We start from the raw sequence: 22,456 nt of genomic DNA on the forward strand, positions 1-22,456 counted from the left end.
GTTTCTGGACCCCTTCCAAAAACTAAGTGGAAATCCTTAAAATAACATTTTTATCGCTATTAATTTCAGACACTTATTTACTTCTCTAACATCTCTGGGTTGTTCAGCGCATGGATTTTTTTGTGCTCAAGTTTTTAATGATCGATAATCTGTTCATCCACTTTGCTTTATTTATTTATTTTTCCCCTCCAAGTCAGGTAATCCTCTGCTTGCCGTCCTCTTCCCGACACGTGCCGCCCGCAGTCAGATGGCCGCTGAGCTGCTGCACAGAACAGAGCTCACGGTTTTACTGCCCGCCTCTGTCTGCCTCACAGATGCTCGGAGAATATTCTTTCATTTCTGTCACAGTAGCTGTCAAAAATATCGGCAGGGTAAACAAAGTGTAGGAAACGACTAGAAGAGAACAGCCTAATGTTTTTTTTTTTTTTTGTTTGTTTGACATTTTTTATTCAATCACGCGGCGAAAGGAGACAATTTATAATAGCCGTGTTTGACAAGATGTCGACTGTTTTTCAGAAATGAGGAGAACAGATGAGTAATGCTGAGTAATGCGAGGACTTTTCTTTGTCTGCCTCCTTTCTGCTCTTAACAAGGACATTCATACAAATCACAGCAGTGGAGAAAATAACTTAATTTGTGCTGCACAACTTTCCATAGCCAGCCTGTATTTAAGCGAGAACGACTCAATATGTGTAAAAAATGAACAAATTTACAGCTTATTTTTGTACTGTGCATGATTTCAGGCATAACAATGTGGTAAAAGCACATTTTTTAGTGATAATCCAAGTGAAACTGCCCTACTAACTCATAGTCACAACCCTGTGACTACAGGGTTTTTTTTTTATCAAATAAAATCAAGCTTCATTGCTAATCTGCTGTGCATACAGTCGTAATGTAGAAAGATGAAAGACTGTTTCTCCAGGGTCAGAATAGGAAATTAAAAACTCTTTAAAAGGTCTAGTCCTCTAGCAACCTCCCATAAACAAACATTCATACCTTCCAGATATAATATTTATGCCTTATATCTTATCAAATTTGATATTTCAGAAGGTGTAAACCCAAAATGGAAATTGAATTCTTAATATAGAGCTGATTGTTTTATCCGAGTTAATGGTGAGTAAACCATAGTGTCCATGATGTCAGTGAATTTATACGTCCAGTCGATATTGCTGTGTATCCATCCATCCGTTTGTGTATTAACTCATCCATCCATCCATCCATCCATCCATCCATCCATCCATCCATCCATCCATCCATCCATCCATCCATCCATCCATCCATCCATCCATCCATCCATNATCCATCCATCCATCCATCCATCCATCCATCCATCCATCCATCCATCCATCCATCCATCCATCCATCCATCCATCCATCCATCCATCCATCCATCACATTGTTCATCCATCCATCACATTGTTCATCCATCCATCACATTGTTCATCCATCCATCACATTGTTCATCCATCACATTGTTCATCAATCTATTTGTGTTTGGCCCTCTAACAAATCATCCATACATCCAAAAATCCATCTCTTTGTTAATCTTTCTGGTTGTTTATCATCCCTCCTTTATTCTTTTTCCATCCAAATGGTTTCCATGTCTAAAACATGACCAAGTAGAGATATTTCCATAAGTAGAAATTTAGTGACTCCATGAAGTAACAGCGTAATTTTTCCTGATGTGGATGCAGAGGTTGTGATCTAATGTATTACCTTTTAGTTGTTAACATTGTATAACAGCCAAATAAACAAAAAAAATGTTCCATCTGTATGTGGAAAAGTAAATTTTAACAGTAAAACGTTTAACGCGCCAATCTGCGCTTACGTTTGAATAATCTTTAAACGTGAAATAGTTGTAATCTTCGCAGAACTGGATTGTTGAAAGCTTAGATTCCTCAATCTCTTTTTGGGGAGGAAAACTAACACAGATGAAGCGCCTCTCTCTGCCATGTGGACGTGAATCAAAACAGTACGCCCCCTATATAAAGCCTGCAGGGAAACCCCAGCAGAGCACAGAGCCGCAGATTACCGAGACAGGAGGCAGAGGACACAGAAACGACACACCAGCTGGACAAGTCGCTCCGGGCGGGATTTACCAATCTTTGGCGATGCACAACTTACTTCACCTCGGCCAAAGAAACTTGATGAAGACACGCTGCTAATGTCACACCCAGTAAAGCAGATATTATCAAAAAAAGACTTACTTTTGGGTGTGTTTTCCCCGAAAAAAATAGTTTAAACACCATTCAGAGGTTTCACCGCTTCACCCTAAACCACCACCACCACCACCATGCTCTCCAGTGTGCGGCGGCACAGCCTCCGCCTCCAGACGGAGCTCCACCGCTGGAGCATCTGCGACCCGGGCAGCCACCTCCTCCCGGACGGCCTCCTCGCCCGGGTCCCTGCGTGCGTCTCCCGCTCCAAGTCCTGCGCCAGTTCCGCTGGCGAGTCGGACGGAAGCCGCGGGAGCTGGTCGTCGTCGGACTCGGTTATCTCTGTTGACTCCGCCGGGGGCTCGGTGGAGCCCGGGAGCCCGTACAGGGTGGTGCTGCTGGGGGCCAGCGGCGTCGGGAAGACGGCGTTCGCCAGCATCTTCGCCGGCGCAGCGGACAGCATGGACAGCGACGACTGCGAGCTGTGTGGAGGTATGACATGTTTAAATTACTACAACAATTCAAACTTTTAAAAAATATTAATAATTGAATTACTAATAGGCTACTTTTTTTATTAGAATAAAGCTTAAAATTCATGTTTATTTCCAGATGAAGTGTCTGAGAGAGAAATTGAAGTTGATGGAGAGGCTGCAACTATACTCCTGTTGGATACCTGGGATGCAGAGGTGAGATATGTTGGCCACATTTCAGCCTGGATGCTACACTGCACTTTATTTCATCAGTCAAGTTTATTTGTACAGCGCACATCAGCAACAAGGCAGTTCAAAGTGCTTTAAAAACATCACACAGTTACCAATTTGAGAACAAACATTGCAGTTTATTGAGTTCCATCATCAAAAACAGAAATAAACATGTAGGTCAATGTTCCATTGATTATGGCTTAAAGGCGACTCTACCAGATGGGCTGTTAGTGTTTCAGATTTTAACTTTTTGTAATCTTTGCAGAAAGGTGATGAGTGGACCCAGGAGCGCTTCATGCAGATAGGCGACGCCTACCTGCTGTTGTACTCCATCACTGACCGGGCATCCTTCCTGCGAGCTTCAGAGCTCCGGATAACCCTACGTCGCTTTCGTCCTGCCCGCCACACACCCATAATCCTGGTGGGGAACAAGTGCGACCTGGTGAGGCGGAGAGAAGTGTCGACAAGCGGTAAGAAGACACTGGAAAAATGATCTGAACTCTTGAACATTTTCAGTATCTGGCGCACATTTCTAAGCATTTATTAATTAATTTTACGTGATGGACTGGCAAAACGTTACACATAAGTGAATGGAAAGTATTTCCAAATGTTGACAATTAGTCATTCACTCTATAAATCTGGCCTTAGTGAAAGATAAGGAAGTAAGAAAGCCGTGAGGAGACCTGTGTGCAGGGCCGGATTTACAAGGATGTGGGGCCCATGGGCTGGAGACAGTTTGGTACCCAAACCACCACAAAAAAAATTCTTCTACCAATTCAAATTACAATATAATAGGTAATAACAGGTAGTTCCATACGTTAATTGATGCCTGGTAGGTTTAATACATCCCCAGAGCAGAGCAGTATCTCTATTTTATACCCAAAATAATTAATATTTTATATCTTAATTTTCAAATACTCGAGTATTGAATCTATTTGTAAAACTCCCCAAACTTTAATACAATTCATTTGGGCCTATAAAGGGGCCTAATGTCATACAACTCAGAAAGTACAAAGTTGGGTCCCTTTGTCGTTTCCCTCAAGCTGTGGAGATAAAACGTCTTGGGAAAAGGTGCATACCAGATTTTTCTTTACTTGTCGGATGTGATGTGTGGTGAGTTGATTTAGCTGAGTATGAGGCAAATCTGTCAGAAAACATGTTGAAGGCACCAAAAGGCAGGAGACTGGGTCGGAGCCAAACATTCAGCCGGAACTACAATTATTACACTTGAAAGTTTTTGCTCATCTATCACATAAAACACGTCAACATTTGTGTGGTTGTGGTTTTTACAAGCTCAAAGACATCTGAAGGTTTTTTTTTGAGCGAATCATTTTGTTGTTTTTCCAGAGGCCCGTGCTTCCGCCGCGGTGTTTGACTGCAAGTTCATCGAGACCTCGGCCGCCATGCAGCACAACGTCTGGGAGGCTTTCTACGGCATCGTGAGACAGCTGCGCCTGCGGCGAGACTCCAAAGACGACAGCAGACGCCGCAGGCGCGTCCACCACGACAAACGCAGAGAGAGCCTTCCGGTCAGGGCCAAGCGTTTCCTCGACAGGGTGGTGGCGAAGAACAATCCCAACATGGCGTTCTGGCTCAAATCCAAGTCCTGCCACAATCTGTCAGTGCTGTAGACCAAACCTAAATGCAGGTGGGGAAAACACCTGAGCAGATGAGACGGGTTGAAGGCTGCAGAAAAGCAGCCGTGGACGGAGCTGGAGGGGACATTTTCTGCCTCCCAACGAGCTCAGAGTTGGCGTTCACCTTCCGCCCTCCGTTCAGGTGGAGGTGGAGGTCTGCGTCAGGTTGTTGACAGTCTGAATGGACTGCAGTTCACAGTGAATTCATAAGTCATGGGACATTTAGAAGAAACTAAGAAAACAAAGTTATTTTTATTGTTTTCTTTCTTCTCACTTTTTTCATTTACAAGTGCGTAAATAACTTAAAAATTCCCTTACATGTGCTTTTTAAGACCTGTGTGATACTTAAACGTTTAGTTTTTATTTATGCTGCAGTGTTTTATGCGCTAACTGTAAGAACAAGTCGATGTGTTGTCTTTTGCTACTTTTGAATCACTGTTTGAAGAAATAAAGTGACGTTTCTGCTTGGAAGAAAGCGCAGCAGGGCCCGCCTTTTGTGTGTCTTTTCAACGTCGTGGACGAGAAATCAAAATGGATGACTCATCTTTAGCACACAAAGGATTCACACTAGTAGGATTTAACCGCGACACAACTGAGCTGATAAAGGATGAGTCAGGCGGTGACGGTAAGGCTGAGAAACGGAACCTGTCCCCTCAGTGGGTGTCATTTTAAGGATGGAAAAAGTTTACGAACCGGCCGGGACTTGGGTCACAGAGCGACGCTGAACTTCAAGCTCAGATTCTAAACTTGAACTTTGTCTCAAAGGTGGAAAATAATTGGAAGAGTCTGTTGCCAAGGCAGCATTTGCTGTGCGATCCGTACGAGGATTTCAGGGAAAGCAAGCAGATGGCTGTGAGCATGCTGGCGTTCACACAGTCCAATCCTTTACATAACAGAGTTACTTCCATCTGAATTCATGGCTTCGTCTGCCGAACCTTCAACACTGTGGTTTGAATATTGAGCCAATCAAACGGGATTCGCTCACAGACGGATTTAGTGGATCCACACCGTTTTCTTAGCTTAGCTTGCAAAGCTCTCGGCTCAGGATGGGATCAGGCTTCATGCAGCATAACTACGTCCTCTCTGCTTGGCAAAGCGGTTTCCAGATTTCAACCAGAGGCGGCATCATTCCCATTAGATTTGAGCTTTGCTAAATTGATGTGAGCCCGCTCCGTCCGTCCAAGAGCAAATTTTGAGAGTTTAGCATCATGGAAAGCAAGACTGTGTCACAGTTGAACTATTTAGCTGCTGAGGCCAAGTGCTTATTCTTTTTTTCATTATTCGATTCTCAAGCGTCAGAGCATGATGCTGCCACTGCTGTGCTCGACAGTTTGCCTCATGTGTTAGGTGATGGAGTCTAAGCTCGAGTTCTCCAAGCAGCTCAGTGTTTTCATGTGTGACCTTGAAGATGACTCCAGAAGAGAAATGGTTGGTTCGCAAGAGTAGCTGCAAATTTTTATCAAGCCTTCAGGGTTTAAAAGAAAGCAATTTGAGGCCTAGATAAGTTAAATAAAAAAGAAAATAAAGTATGAAAAAAATTATTTCCAGACTTTTTAAACCATGCTTCATTGCTAAAGATAGTACATATCTTCATTTTGAAAATAATTTGTTTTGGTCAGTCAGTTTTTTCAGATGAGTCTAACTAAAAGTGGGCTGTTTCACCAAATATTTTTCGGGGTATTTGCCCATATTTTTGACAGTTTATTTAAATACGAGTTGAGAAAATCCACAACAATATTGACCACTCATTTTCTTACTGTGAATTTGCAGAAAGACAATTTTGTTAAAATTTCATCCCACCAACACTTCAGATGAATCTTTCTGTTGTGATGAAAAAGGTAAAGCTTTCATTCCCATAATGGTTAAAGTCAAACCTCCCACTGGAGCTGCAAGACACAAAAACAAAGATTTCCACCAAGCTGCAGGACGTTTCTGACATTTGATGCTTCCGGTACGCAGGAAGACTTGGAGCAGCTGATGTTGAGAGCTTGACGTCTAACTTTCTAATAGTTTCATGCATGCCATGACCTTCTGCACCTTGCAGATGACTTCTCAGAGTTTTATGAAACAACAGACTGTCAGAGTAATCTGTCCGTCCCTTGGTCTCAGCGTACGGCTCCTTATCAGCTGTGCCTCCAATGGAAAATCTCCCAAGAAAAAGGGCCGAGGTCCAGAGGGCAAAGTCTGAGGGGAAATTAGAAAGTTAGATCTCTGAGCTGCTTAGGAAATTCCTGTATTTCATACATTGTTTTGTCCTGTTTTAAACTTTTGTTCACAATCAAACTATGTGATGATTAAAAATTGCTAATCCTTCAAAGGATTAGCCTACAAATCGGTTGCTTTTGTTTCCCGTTGATTAAAAACAAGAAGAAACCTTCCTGTGTTTGAGTCAAACTGTGAAGCTCACAGCTAATATCAGGTGATAATGGGTTTGTCTTCTGTATGTCTCAATGTCCTGCTCTTCCTGTCTCTGTCAAGCAAGTGAGCTCCCACCTCATTGGCCGGCTACGTATACAGGCAGGCTGATTAGACAATCATTAGGTCCAATAAAACACGATGGTTAACACTCGGGTTAACGTTTGACCAGAGAGATGAAGCTGTTCAGATTGCTCTGAGGTTTGGCTCACTTGGTCGCCGCTGTAAGGTAAGCCACTTCTGTCTCCTCTGTCTCGCTCTCTGTCAGGGTCCGGCCTGCTGAAGCTGAACTTCTTTAGGGTGTAAAATAGAGGCAAACAGAGCTGCTCGGTTTGACTTTGGTAGATTATTTGGTACATTTCTCAAGCGTTTTCAGATTATTGCCAGATTACTGTGATCTTGACTTGACTTTGGCGAGACCCAGAACAAGGCGTTGGCATATATGAACTCCTGATAATTTGCTTTCGAGGTTGCTTCTTATATGTACTATTAAATGCATAAAAATGTTGTATTTATCATAATGAATGGTGAATTTTGACTGTTTTAGTCATTGTGCTGAAGGTTTAAGAGATAATCTGAAATCCTTGTATTGTGCTGCCATTCTAAGTTTCAGTTTCAGAGTTAAATCTTCACAGCAAATCACTTCCTTATTTGATTTTTATGAAACTGACCCAGGTAAATATATCAATAGATAGGGTGTATCCAGTGAGGTGAAACTGAACCAATAAACAGACTGATTATTTTATTAAATCTGATATTCAATATCAGAACAATGTTCAAAGAACAAAGTTTTTTTTAAACTTATTAGTCTGTGGTGATTGTGCTGATACTAAGTGTGTTGTGAAATGAAAAGGTCATCAGCCAAGAGTCAATGTCACCTTCACTAAATGGGTCGACTTCACTTGACTCCTTCGCCTGCTAGTCCCAAACCAGGGGCTTTACCGTCACATTCATATAAAAGAAAAAACATTCTAGTAATTACAATGTTTTAATTTTGTTCAGATTTCTTATTATTTGTGTTTCTGTACTCATATGTATTTCTGTTTACGTTTATTCAAACAGTCATCTACCACAATAAGTGATCTCAACTGAGCTTTTATGCTGTAAATCTGCCAAACGTTCATGTCAAACTGGGTTGTTTTTAATAAAACGAATCCCACATGGATCATTCCTCATCACTCTGGTCCGCATATATACACATTTAAACTTTATTGTAGCCATTCAAGCAGCATTAAAATATGACCCTGCAGGGATCTTTAAACGACCTGTCACAGTTCAGCCCTGCAGGATCTGATTTACAGGACAGAAAACCAGCTGGCTTTCAGTTTGTCCTGCAGGGCAGGTCGCTGATTCACCAGGAAGGTGGAGTCTCTGTGAACTTAAAGCTCCCATTCAGCTCCGAGTGTGCACACGTGCAGACTCAAGGACAAATTTCCTTTTGGTGTGGCCGATGTCTTTGTGAATCAGTGACTCATTGTGCTGAAGATAGAAGATAAAAATGTGTTTCTTCAGTCTTAAATAACCTTAAATGCTGAAATATGGCCAGGCATATCAGTAATATGATACATTTAGATGTTTCTTATCTCCTTCTTCTGTCAACATTTGTAAATATAAAAGCATACATTGATATTTATTCACTCAGTAACTGGTTGCTGTGAATGAGGAAATAGACAAAACTGCAAGACCCATGATGCAGCACAACAAACCTCATGTTTTACACCTAAGAATATTTTGTCCCTGTATAGTTGATTCATTGAGTTTCTCTAGGTAATTTAAATCAAAGTGCTCTTGTTATAAGCCCAGATTATATCCTGTGTCATGGAAACCCTTTATTCAAAAGGTTTGACTCTTAGACTTGGATTTCAGGCCTTAAATGAACCATCAGTAGCTATAATGAAGTTTCCAGTAAACATGTAGAAGACGCTGAACTTTGGCAACCTTGGTGTAAAATCCCCAGAGCTGAAAACAGCAAATTCATTCGTATTAAAGTCATGTGTAACTTGTTTCTGAGTTTAAATAAGTGATTTAAGTGAGGCATTTACACAGATTAAAGTATTTTTACACAACAAACATGCAGACACCTGGTAAAGCCCCGAGGTAAAAGAGATTAGATGCTTTTGGTTGTTTGAAATCCGTTCTGATTTTGTCGCTTTTTGTTTTTCTTGCTCCCTTCTCCCACCTCGCCTCCTCTTCCTCCTCCTTCGCAGCCTGTGGTAATGACACCCATGGTGCATCTGTTGTTGCTCCCGTTCCTGCTCAGCATTGTGAGTACATAGCACCGCCAACTGCTGCCTCTGCCGGCCTTTGATACATATTCATCTCAACCATGAAGCTGTTAACGATGTGTGATAGTGCTTACATCTGGAGCGTCAGAGGAGCGTCTTAATGTACCGCGGCTATTCTCTGTGAGATTATACGCCTTTAAAGGAAGCTTTAATCTGCAGTTTGTCTTCAGACTTTGCTCTTCTGCGCTCAACAGGAATGTAGAAAGCATTTTTGGCTCAATAAATAACTGCCCTCAATGTTTGACCAGATTAATGTCGCCTCTGTGTGACTTTTAGTTGTACTTTCAGCTCTGCTGTACTTGAGAATGATTGACCCGTCTCTTCATGCCTCGACAGGCTGCAGGGATGGACCTGGAGGAGCTGAAGGGCCCGTTTGTGGACGTTACATTAGATGTGAACGAGGCAACGGCAGTGCCCTATCCGGTGCATCAGGTAAAACACAAGAGGAAGAAGATCAGGGAAGTTTGGATCATAAAAAACGTCTAGATAGGAAACCAGAGTTATTTAAACTTGAAAAAAAGACAAAATACTAAATGCTGAAACTGGGAGTTTCTGTTTTTTTATTGTAATTATTTTTCACAAAAATTTTCTTTTTAAGTAGTTAGGACTCGTAAAGATGTGGTTAATTGATAAACAGGCCAGCAACACAGTGGCGCAACTACACATTATTCAGGTGGATGCAAAAACATAGATCGGCGCTCCCCCCCACTCTCCCGCCGACCGAGGGAAGGAACGTCAGGGTGAAGGAGCGACGCCCCCCCCCCCCCCCCCCCCCCCCCCCCCCGAGGCGACGATACGTGAAGAGTAAAACTCGCTACATTTACCTCGTTATGTGCGCGAGGAGAAGGAGCGTAAGGCGCGCAGAAGTGTACGGGAAAACATCATCGGCGCGCCGCCCCCTCCAGACGGGGTTTTGGCGCCCCCTCTGGTGCTGCGCCCCTATGCGTTGCATACCCTGCATACCCACTTTTTGCGCCACTGCAGCAACATGATTGGTTATGAAATGCGAATAGAAAAAAAAAAAAGTTAAAGAACAACGCTTGGAAAACACTGAACAATACCGTTTCTTTTTTGGCCATGTACAATGCATTGGAAATGTATTCACACCCCTTGAACTTTTTCACATCTTAACTACAAGCTTTGATGTATTTCAGTGGAACAGTGTGTGACAGACCAGCAGAAATAGTTGCAAATAATTTTGAAGTGGAAGGAAAACAACCCATGTTTTTTTAATTTAGCCAAACAAGATCTGCAAAGCCTGATGTGCATTTATATTAAGACTTCTTTACTCTGAAAACGGCCAAATCCAGTGAAACAAAATCCTTTCTAAAGTAATTTTTCTGACTATGTGCAATAAAATCTCTCTACAAGTTTGTTTCTTCGAGATGAAGAGAAGCCAGAGTACCAGAAGTCCTTGAGTTATTCTGGTGAATGAACTCTATTTCGGTTGTTTTTGCAGTTGAGGGTCAACTTAGCATTGAGTCATGCCCATTTTCTACTGATCACCATTTTTATTTCCTCTATATTTAGTCCTTCCCCAATTTATCTCCAACCACTTTCAACATGTAAACATGCTGCATTCAAAGCACCTCGTCAGTGGAGGCTCTTATGGGTTGAGCTTTTTTGCTTTTTTTTCTTAAACCTGCTTCTTAGAAGAGATGTGATAAACTTAGAAAGTGAAAGCAAACATATTTTTCTGATTTTTAATGTATTACACGTTGGAAATAGATTTTCAGATGTCCAAAGTGTACATTTTTTTTTTGCTCCATTATGGATTTTACAGTAAAAACACATTTAATGCACCCATAGTTAAAATGTTTTAGACCACTAACATGAAGCTTTAGAGACTTGTTTTTACGTTGTTTACCATCTCTGTTTGTCGTGACAAGATAAACTTTGATAATTGTCCAAATAGCTATTTTTATTGTCATTTTTCCGACTTGTAAATTTCAGCACATATTTACCTTAACTTTCTGTTATGTTTACACATATTTTCTATTTTTTAAGCATTCCTAAGACAAATGGGCCTCTGCTTCACCTCATATTTATACCCCAGAACAAGAAAGTAGAAAGTCGTGTATTAGTAATGAAAGGTTTTCCTACAACCTTTGATTTTATTTAAACTCCTTTAACATGGGATTGTTTTTTTTTGTTCCACTAAATAAATGTAATCAAATTAAAGGTCAGGTTTAAAAAGATTTTTTCAATCACATTATGCCGCTCCAATAAAAAAAAGTTTTGCACAGGTTTTTCAGTGGTGAATAAAATGTGATGGGGAGCAAAAAGAAACCAATGTTTCTAAACTGTAAACCTCTAAAATCACAAGCTAATAGCACAAATCCAACACAGAAACTTAAGACCTTAAGTGAGAGGAAAATTACAGCTGGTGATAAAATTAGTCATAATTTCTTGTAACCTTTTGAATAAGATGAAAAAGTCACTCTGTCGGGTCTCTGTGGTACGTTTAATAAATTTAAGAACAAAGAGAGAAATATATCTTTGTATTGAGTCTAATCTTTGTTCTCCTGTCTTTCCCGTTTTCCACTGTGTAGTTTGAGGTCCCTGCAGGTGTTACTAGTTTCAGCGTGAGCGGAGAAGGCATGGACATCTTTAAAATGTCCAAGGAAGGCTGGCTTTACCTGGACAAACCTCTCGACTGGTCTGAGAACAACAACCACTATGTGTTCACCGTAATAAACTCTGTCTTTTATTCATGCATTAAAAACTCATGATTTATGGTGGAAACGCAGCTCATGAGCAGCATGGTGTGTTTACATCCAGGTGGAGGGAATGCAAGATGAGGATGTAGTGGCCGGCCCAATAACTGTGAATATTAATGTTGTGGACATAAACAACAACCCTCCACGGTTCAATCCGATTGTCTACACAGCTACGATTCTTGAAAGGAGAAAACCAGGTGAGTTTTCTGTGACTCTTCATCAGAGGATATTTAATTTATTCTGCTGTTGAAGAGTTGTTATTTTTATGCATATTTGAGACATTTAAAAAGTTTCAAAATATACCAACAAAGTAATTTTATATATCTTACTTTTGCATATAAAAGGCTTTTGTTTTACTTCGATAGATTGATCAACTCGCCTCAATAAAGCCTATTGTAATCCATAAATATCTAATATGATACAAATTCTAAACGTAAGAAATTTTACTTTAACATTGATTTTCTTCCTTACAGTCTTTTATAAAGGCCATATTTGTGGAGTTAAGACTAGTAATTATCCTGTCCACAGATTTGCTCACATTAGCTGTGAATCTCTCTCTTATTTTTGCCTATTTCGTTTTATTTTGAGATTATGAAGCCAGTAAGGAGTCAAACATGAAAGTTATTTATTTAAGAATCTATAATCATTTTTGTAGGCCCACCTTTGATCCAGGGCCTGTTTTAAATTACTCTTGTCAACCTTTCTCTGTAAAATAAGCTTAACTCCGGTTCTGTTTCTCTCCTTAGACGACCCGTTCATCCAAGTGTCTGCAACCGACCAGGACGACCCCACGACTGACAACGCTCGTCTGCGCTACAGCCTGGTCAGCCAGGTCCCCAACAATAACAACATCTTCCTGTTCCAGATTGACCCCAAAACCGGAGATATCTCCACCACTAAAGAGGGTAAAATAAAATTCATCCTCACACATGAGCACAGACCCGAGGCCGGGCAAAGCTGAGCAAGATTCACCGTCTGTGGGAGAGTCTGTAATCTGTCCTCTCTGCCTGTAATCCATCAGAATAGCGGCAGTGTAAATCCAGATTACATAGATCATCCTGTCCAGCCAAGATTAATACTGATTGGAGGCAGATTTCCTGAATCTGTCGCGTGATTTTGACTCTTACTAATTTAAATGTGCCAGAAACTGTACAGTTTTAAATTTGAGCATCTCAGATTAAATATTGCTAATCGATATTTAATCAGTGTCTCTTTCAACAGGAGAAGAAATGCTGCAGGCCAAACCAGGAATCCAGTTTTCCAGGGGAGAAGAGCGGAGCATCGATTCTCTGAAAGCAAAGTTTGATGACTACTGTCCAGGACCGAACATCCTGTATGAACAAAATCCATTCTTCAGCTGCGTGGCGACACAAGGTTTGTTCCCTGAAATCCCAGATGCTCGAATCAGTCTGGGCCTAAAAATCATCAGCTAGCATCTTTTACTTTGATACACTTTGATTCAAGTTTACCAAAATGTGGATAATTGGGTGTTAATCTGAGCTCATTCAGGGAGACAAGTTAATGTCACCAAATTAAATGTTTTGAGCGGGTTTTTGTACCCTGGATATGCAGCAGTTCTAATCTTAGTTTTCTTCCTGCTGGTTAGAGATGAAGAGGCGTAACTTGGACCCTCTGGAGGATCCCGACTACGTCCTGTTCGTCCGTGTTCAGGACAAGAACGGGGCCACAGAGACGGCCCTGAGTGCAAATGCCAGAGTTTACATTATTGTGAAGCCCAACCTGTGGGTCAACCCTGGGCCGTTAACTATTGAGGAGAACTTAAAAGGAGATTATCCTCGTGTTATTGCTAAGGTCAGAACATATAAATATAAAACAATCTCACTAATTCAACTCTAAAAGGCAGATTCTGACTCTCATATTCTGCTTTGTTTCTGCATCCAGGTCCAGTCTAATGTCCCTGATGCAGGCTACTCGTTAGTGCAGAAGGAGCGAGAGCTCAGGTTCCCTTTCCAGATTAAAGAAAACGGAGAAATACTTCTGACAGAGGAGCTGGACAGAGAGGAGAAAGACACGGTAGAAAACAGAGCCTTGAAAATATTCCTTAAGAACATGGATTAGAAAAGATCCAACATTCATCACTCTGCTCTTGTTTCAGTACATTTTAGTTGTATTTGCAAAAGACGCCAATGACATTGAGGTGGACCCACCCATGGAGATTCAGGTTCTGGTGGCGGACGTGAACGACAACAAGCCTGTGTGTGAAAAAGAGCTAACTGAATTGGAGATCCAGGAGAACGAGCCAATAGGTAAGCTGTGATTATTACATAACATAACACCCAGAATGGGGCAGCTGCAACAGATTTTATTCATCTCGCTATTGCTCCAGCCAGGTTTTGGTCACGACAAACTAAAACTAAAATAACATACACCTTTATGTATGTGTTACTTCATACTCAAGGATGATTGACAGCGCTAAGACCCTCCTCCTGGTCCTGACTGGTAGTGATGGAGAGGTGTATTTGTTCAGATGACAGCAGGTCCATATGAAGAATGCAGAGGAGCTTGATTTTTTTTTCACAGAAAAAAAATCTGTTTGAAGGCATAGTGATAGTTTTAACAAATATGCAAAAGCCGTTTTTACATATAAAAGTTACATAAAGCAGCTTTAATTGGTCAACATATCTAATTAGGAGCATCTTTTAAGACAGAGAACATGTGTAAGTCGTAGGAGCTGTGATAATTTGTTGGAGAGTTTCTGAATGACTCCAACTGTTATTATTTCAGGCAGTGAAGTGGGATATCTTCTGGCCCGTGACGACGACCAACCAGGAACTATAAGATCTTTACTGACTTACACCATCAGCTCACAAGATCCACCCAGCTCACTTGAGAGCTTCTCTATTGACCAAACCGATGGAAGAATCCAGGCGGTGCGCTTGCTTCAGCGGAAAGAACAAAATATTTACAACCTAGATGTCAAAGTCAGCGATTCAGGTAACGCTCAGACCGTTTACAAACACATCTTAAGGTAAACCTTAGGAGAGTTTCATCTTTTAATGAATTCCTGCACCCAGAATTCAGCACCATCTGCAAGGTGATCATCAAGGTTATCGGCGTGAACAAGGAGGAGCCCGTGTTTGAGGAGAACTACGTGAGTGCAGCGATCAGTGTTTAGTTTTAGTGGAGTTGTTTGGATGATGTTCTCACTGAGTGTGTTTTCTGTCTGAAGTACGGGAACCACAGTCTGCCGGAGGACACTGAGGTGGGCAGCACGGTGCTGACCATCAAAGCCACGGACACAGACGAGCCTGACACGGGCAGCTCCAACATCAATTTCGAGATCTCCAGCGGAAACGAAGGAGACGTCTTCACTGTGGAATCTGACGGCAAAGGAGTCGGATATGTCGTCATTGCAAAGGTGACATTAGGAATCTTAAAGCAAAGCTCTCCAGCAAGGTTAGCAGAACTTTGAGGGGATAAAGAGGCCCACAGCCTTATGGATCCTCCATCGTACATTACAATGTGCATGTGTTCATGTGCATTTGTTTCATGGCAAACCCAGTGTGAACTGTTTGCTGCTAAAAAGCTCAATCTTAGCCTTATCTGACAGCAAAATATGTGTTTACGTTTGTAATGGTAGGACAGAAAAAGTTTTGTTTTCTGGTATTTCTTCCTAAAATTACGTTGCTAAGGAGACTTTGGGGCGCTATGGTAAGGTAAAGGTAAAGGTAATTTTATTTATAAAGCACATTTTCAAAGTGCTTCACATGAATTAAAGGAAATACAAACACAAAACAAAAAAAACAGAAGAAAAGCAAAAGAGAAGCAAAACAACAAAATAGTTGAACACTTATTAACAAATGTTTTTGCTGCATTGTTTTTTTTTAATGTAGTTGAAATACAAATGACTTATTGTGAATTAAAAAACAATGTCCACCTGTTTGATCCAGCCTCTCTAAGCAGTTCGTTTTCTGCCTCCACAGCCTCTGGACTTCGAGTCCCATTCCACCTTCGACCTCCAGATTGATGCTCGTAACCCAGAGCCGCTGAAGAAGGGTGTGGAGTACACCAGCAAATCCACCGCCACCCTGACCGTGAGCGTCAACAATGTGGACGAGGCCCCAGAGATCACGATGGACACCGTGGATGTCGTCGTACCAGAAAACTTCACAAAGGGATCAGTGCTGTTGAAAATAAACGCAAAAGACCCAGAAGGGGAAGAGATCGGGTAAAGAGAGCTCAGCTGCTTCTCTCAAATCTGCTTTAGACGTCATAATGTTTCATTTTCGCCAGTCCGTCAAAGAAGAGATGAACATTTAAAGAGGAACTCAAGATGCAGGATGGAAAGGCTACTCTAATCTTGAGTTGCTTTTATAGTTTCTTTTTACCCTAAACTGTGTCTCAAGAGGCAATTTCACAAACACACATCGCTCATTGTTTTATTTTCTAACTTAATTGTAAAATTTTCTTCACCTCAAGTCTAATACATTTACCTGAAGTTGCTAAATCTACCCACAGCGGAAAACAGAAACATATCACTGTAAATCTAGTTGATAATCTGCTTCTAGAGCTTGAATGTTGGCTTGTTAATCTGTTGAAGAAAACTACAGATTATTTTTGTGCACAATTGCTGCACAGGTCAGAAGTTCAGAGTGAGTGTTTGTCACAGTTGAGCTGTAGCTTCCAGCGGTTGCTGATGGTTATGTGTTTGTGTGCAGCTTTAAGCTGGACGGCGACGACAAGGGCTGGCTGGAGATCAATCCTGCCACAGGAGAGATCAAGACCAAAACCAAGATGGACAGAGAGACACTGGAGACCTTTGATGTCACTGTCACGGCCTTCGAGAAGAGTGAGTGCAGGCAAAATAGCAGCAAATTACTGTGAAATGTAGATCTGAGGACTGGTAGGGAATTTAATTTAGTCCTTTTCCAAGTTTGGATGAACATGAAAGAACTTAAACATAGCATGGAAATATGGTTAGATGCCACATTATATCCTTAACACAAAATAAAATTAATGATCTCTGAAAATAAAGCGTCTTTTCTGTGATTTATACCTGAATCACTTATCCAGCACTTTCAGAAACTCTTTCAGAAATAAAATAAATTTGACATTTTACTGCTTTTTCAACCTCTTTGGGTTTTAAACATCTGTGGTTCTTATTCTAAAGCCAAACAAAGTACTGAATAAAAAAATGGCAAAGTACAAACTTTAAAAAAAATGCTTTTTTAACGCAGATTAATCCAGTCCAGATTTGACAAGTCTAAATGTTATTTTGGTATAAGCTTTGAACTCTGAAGTCAGTTGAATATTTCAGGCCTAAATGCTGTCTTGACATTTTAAAAGTATGAATATTTAAATGAGGCCTAAATATTACGTCTGCCCCGCATTAAGTAAATATGGATCAACCATTTTGTCTGTCTTCATGTCCATGTTAGCGTTGTCCCTGATTTGCCTCCTCAGAGAATCCTGACAAGTCCTCCGTGCGCGTCGTCCACGTCCGGCTGCTGGATGTCAACGACAACGTTCCCAAACTAACAAAGAGCGACGACTTCATCTGCATGCAGAACGTCAAACCCCTCATCATCGAGGCTAACGACGCAGACGACGACCCCTTCTCTGGTCCTTTTGATTTCGCCTTTACGAAGAAATCTCCCAACTGGAAGCTGACGAAGCTTGACGGTACGCTTGTTTAATAAAAAGAAAAAGATGATCCAGAGATGTGGTTTTCTTGACTCAGATTTTGCTGACCTGGTTCTGTGCAGATTCCTCTGCTCAGCTGCAGTTGACCAAAAAACCCCTGAAGGAAGGAACGTACACTCTTCAGATCACCGTTAAAGACAGAGCAGGGATGGGCATCCCAAACCCGTTTGAGGGTAACTTATTTGTTTAAATTGTCTTCAAACTAAACCTCAATTTTTTTTCTCCTTTTCTTTTATGGAGAGCTCTTTTTCTGTTCAGTTCTTGTACCTGACGGATAATGACGGCAAATTGCGGCATGTTGCCTAAAAGTGAAGAATGTGGACACATAAAGGACAGAAAGACTTAAATTCAGGCAAAATGATGCTTCACTCCATGTCTCCGCTCTGCTTTCCAGTGAAAATATGCAACTGTACAACCTTCGGCTACTGCTACCTCCCACCACACGGAAAGAGCTTCAAGCCTCCGATGGGACTCACCATCGGGATCTTAGTCGGCGTTCTGGGATTTTGTGGTAAGTCAGACATAAAGTTGAAACCAGAGGTTCAGACGTACTACAGAAAAAAAGTTTCTTCTCTCTCTATATGATATTAAATCAGACTACACTGATTTAAGGGGCAGTATTCTGTAAAATGTACTTTTTTTAAGCTTTACGTCTTGTTATAATGTTATTCCCTCAATGTTATCAAAAACATACCTGGAGTGTTGGCTTGATTTTTTTTGCACATGTTTGAGAAATCCTTTAGTCTCCGTGGCAACCATTCATCTGTGCAAAAAACGCCTGGGTGGACCGAGCGTATCCTCAGAGTTGCAGTTTCCAAGCTTTCTATTCACAGAGGAGCTCCTTCAGACTAGCCAGCAGCAATTAGCAAACACCTGGTGGAAGTGCTGAGCTCATTAAATGAGCTACTTTTCATCGAAAAAATGTTGTTGGAGGTTTAATAGAGGAGTGATGTGATGATTTACTGAAGGTGGAGTTTTAGAAAGAACAAGTGTTTTTTAAAGAGACAGAGGCCCAATTTTAAGCCATTAAATATCAAAGTCAAATTTCTTTAAGTGATGTTTGATATATACAGCTCTGGAAAACATTAAGAGACTCCACTGCACTGAACCCCTTTGAAAACCTCATGGCTATTCCACCAAATATTGATTTCTGATCTCTTCCTGAGTTAAAACATTAGTATTGTTGTTTCTAAATGAATATGAACTTGTTTTCTTTGCATTATCTGAGGTTTGAAAGCATTGCATCTTTTTCATTATCTTGACCATTTCTTGTTTTCTGCTAATAAATACTAAATTTTTGCTTGGAATTTCAGAGACAAGTTGTCAATAGTTTGTAAAATAAAAGAACAATGTTCATTTTACTCAAACATATACCTATAAAAAGTAAAATCAGAGAAACTGATCATTTTAAGTGGTCACTTATTTTTTTCCAGAGCTGTATATTGTATTTTTATAACAATTGAAGGTAACATAGATACTTGATTGTGCGGTAAACTGGCCCCATGTGCCTGAAAAACACATAACACTGCCCCTTTAAAATAGTATTTTTTAATTTCCTTTAGTGTTTGATGAAATTCTTTTTAAACTCCACGACTCCGTTTTTAACATTTTGGGTTACCCGTCCACAAATAGTTACATTTTGTCCCATTTTTCCTGAATGAAGCTGTGAAACTGATTCAGGTTTGGAAAAAACCTTTCTGTGTCTAAATGTTTCTGCTTCAACTGACTTCATGTTTACTCTCGTTGCAGTTGTCATCTTCATCGTAGTGGTCAAGCGCTCAAGTAGAAACAACAACAACAGCAACAATCAACCAGAAGACGGGGAGCGGAAGCCCATGATGTAGAGACAAGAGTGTGACGTTTTATTTATATACAGAAAGTATCACAAATTACCTAAGAGGAGTTTTGCAAGCCATACACACAATCTGTTTTCTCTTCCCTAACCTGCCTGGAAACTGTTAGAATGCATCTTGTGTTTTTTTTCTTTCTCTGGGAACGTTTAGTCTTTATTGTTTGGATGTTTCACTAAGTGAGATGTGATTTAGCATCCAGCTCATCCATATTTATTAAGATGAGTTTCCTTGCTGTTAAGTAAACTAAGAGAACTACATAGAAAAGTTTAAGAAAATCCCTTTATTCACTTTCAAGCTTTCTGATTTATTTTAGTTTATTTCATGCCAAACGTTTTATGAGTGGAGTCTGATTACTAGGTGCTGTACAGACTAAAGTCACTGTTGGCCAGCTGAGCGTTCTCACAGCTCTTTGACTTAATGTATTAAAATGGCTTTCTCAGACCGCCTCATTAGCAGTTTCATCGTTTCAAAATGATTTAATGTTTTTTTTTTTTTTTTTTCCTCCCAGGCCCCAGCGTCTGCTGATGTTAAGTAACATGCAAATGAACAATTATTGGATTGTTTTTGTAAAGTGCAGCTTCCCAATAAACAGAAACCTGGGATCTACTTTGGTTTTCACTGGATTTTTCTGTCTCCCCTGCTCAACGTCAGGAAAGACGCGCGTTGCTGCAGGTGATGGGGGGTGGTGACATAACCAACATCCACTCTTGATTTACACGTCTCCTCTGTTACTTCTTCGTCGTAGATTTTACTCTGCGTTTGGTGTTGCTGCATCCCCTCCTCCTTCTGGTTGCCAGTCTGTCGCTAAGCATCCGGGGCCGCGGCGCAGCCTCGCAGAGTGATGCTCTGAGTCATCTCTTTGACAGTGGGAGACGGGGCCGCAGATTGTCAGCTGTGCTGAAAGGAAGATGGCATGATTGTGGGCTTTTTACGCAGCACAAAGAGGCCCCCCAAGCACACATGCAAGTGAGGGCTGAGACGGGGGGGGGGGGCCCGCATGTGTTCCCAGGAACATGCGCCCACTCCCAGCCGTGTGTCACGTGTGTGAGTCGGTGAACTGGCTTGCTGTGGGAACCAGAAGCCAAAGGACGGAGCCACGACCCCGCTGTTTATGTCTGCAGTCCATCTGTATCTGTATCATGAGCAACGCTGTTTTCCACAACAGAGGTGCGTGGAGAAGTTGAAAGGTGGAAGCGTGGAAGTGGATGAAAGACAGAGTAAACGACCTGATGGATGAACCGCCTCTTCCCATCAGATCTCACCCACACTCTTCACAGACATGCAGAAATATTGTCCTTCAGCCGTTTAGTCACCACCAGAGAGGTTCGTTTGTCCAAATATAGAAACTCTGTTGATCTTAGCTTTTATAACTTATTTTTCATTTCTTAGCTGCTTAGATTACGGCTTAACAGGACTGTGTTGCAGGTTATAAATTGCAATTTTGTTAACAGTAAGCTTGCAGTAAAGCAAACAATCCAGCTACAGCGAACACGCATTAATGTAGCTCCATCGGTAAAGTCTATTTAACTAACTACATCTTAACAGGAATATTTTAGCCACGAAGATAATAGTTTTATGTGAAAAAAAGTCATTGGGAGTCACATTCGCTTCTCTGCTTCCTGTTGGACGAAAGCGTAGTTACGTAAACCACATATCAGTAACGATGTAGTTTAATTTCCCCGCAACATACCAATATTAAAGCACCATAAAATAAAATTAACAACGTCTCTGTTTCTGTTGTAGCTTTAAAATAATATTAAAATTTGTGAACCGTGAGTCAAACTGAGATCGGCCAGAAAGACCCGGTTTCCTCCCCGGTTTCGTGGCATCGTTTCTCGGCCTTTTGACTCAGATCATAGTCTCTGTTCTTATCACTTTAATATCTGATGGTCTCTTAATCGGGGACCATATATTAAATTGATTTTTGGAACAAGAAGATATACGAAGGGCTTGCTCTGTGCTCTCCACGCATCATCCTGGTATTGCATTTTGTCCAGGCTTGGTGTACCATCCTAAAATTGTTAAATAAAAACTAACAAACTAGTAAATGAAGCTTCGTTGATTTCCAGCTGTTTCCAATTACTTGTCAAAGCTGGTAATTTTTCAAAATATATAAACAAAACATGGAGAAAATATTAATCCGTTCACATAGGTCATCATTTGAAAACACATTTTGCTTCATGGTAACATTAATCAATCTGAAACGCTTAAGTGTGGAATACACTATTAGCATCACAGTCGTTAGCATAGCAATCATTTCAGTTTTCTGACCCTTAGCTAATGTATGTTTGATCTGGGGGTGGAAATTTATCGCATCGTTTATCATTTATTTCGATAAATATCTTTTCATAAGAATTTTTGATTCAATAAATAGTTTTTATCGTCACTTTTATCGTTATCATTTTACCACAAGTTATCCTGATAAAACTTTAAATCACCCACCTCTAAACTGACTCAAATAAAAGAGTATGAGAATATGTTTGAGGGGCTTTCATGTTCTTTTGTTCCACACGTTTTTAAAACTAAGATGTGTCACTTCAAAACTTTATTTAATGCGCTTCGGTAACATTAGGTTTTAAAGTTCAAGTCAATTCAATGGAATCATTCAGCCTGGTGATGAATTGGACAACTCTGATTCTAACTCTGCTCTTAGGTGAGTCATTTAATTACATGGATTGGTTTATTCCTTTTACTACAGACCCTACATCTTTTTTCTAAAGACGTAAGAAGCGCATTAAAAAGCGTCACTCAGGACGTTTTTTCACAAAATATCCCCGCTGTAACGTCAGAGCTTCTGCAGAGCTGGGGGCTGAAAAATGACAATGTGGAGGTGTTTATTTCCAGTAAACTAAACTGAATGTCATCTAAACACAGCAACTCTGTATCATGCATGTCGATGCAATGATGATTAATAACGGGAAGAATAGAAAACTTGTGTGACGTTTATGAGCGGCACTGAGTTACACTTAAAGCAATTGTTGTATTAACCAATCTCTACCAGTCAGTCTTATTTTATATATAGTTT

General features: G+C 40.7%; 2 protein-coding genes across 2 annotated transcripts; both read left to right on the top strand.

Annotated features, from left to right (window-relative positions):
- Positions 1 to 1,474: 1,474 nt before the first annotated feature.
- gem (GTP binding protein overexpressed in skeletal muscle) lies at positions 1,475 to 4,979 on the top strand. The gene is made up of 4 exons (XM_008432645.2): positions 1,475 to 2,648; positions 2,766 to 2,842; positions 3,123 to 3,327; positions 4,205 to 4,979. The coding sequence occupies exons 1-4, from the start codon at positions 2,294 to 2,296 to the stop codon at positions 4,486 to 4,488; spliced, it is 921 nt and encodes a 306-aa protein (XP_008430867.1). The 5' UTR covers positions 1,475 to 2,293; the 3' UTR covers positions 4,489 to 4,979.
- A 2,083-nt stretch (positions 4,980 to 7,062) lies between these two features.
- On the top strand, positions 7,063 to 20,038 carry cdh17 (cadherin 17, LI cadherin (liver-intestine)). Its single transcript, XM_008432644.2, has 19 exons — positions 7,063 to 7,138; positions 9,117 to 9,173; positions 9,531 to 9,626; positions 11,747 to 11,884; positions 11,976 to 12,111; positions 12,661 to 12,819; positions 13,136 to 13,288; positions 13,521 to 13,726; positions 13,817 to 13,948; positions 14,031 to 14,181; positions 14,660 to 14,869; positions 14,950 to 15,026; positions 15,105 to 15,293; positions 15,859 to 16,103; positions 16,594 to 16,724; positions 17,339 to 17,557; positions 17,641 to 17,751; positions 17,973 to 18,089; positions 19,328 to 20,038. The coding sequence occupies exons 2-19, from the start codon at positions 9,126 to 9,128 to the stop codon at positions 19,420 to 19,422; spliced, it is 2,613 nt and encodes an 870-aa protein (XP_008430866.1). The 5' UTR covers positions 7,063 to 7,138; positions 9,117 to 9,125; the 3' UTR covers positions 19,423 to 20,038.
- Positions 20,039 to 22,456: the final 2,418 nt, after the last annotated feature.

Source organism: Poecilia reticulata, linkage group LG16 (assembly GCF_000633615.1).
Source record: "Poecilia reticulata strain Guanapo linkage group LG16, Guppy_female_1.0+MT, whole genome shotgun sequence".
NCBI classification, from domain to species: domain Eukaryota; kingdom Metazoa; phylum Chordata; class Actinopteri; order Cyprinodontiformes; family Poeciliidae; genus Poecilia; species Poecilia reticulata.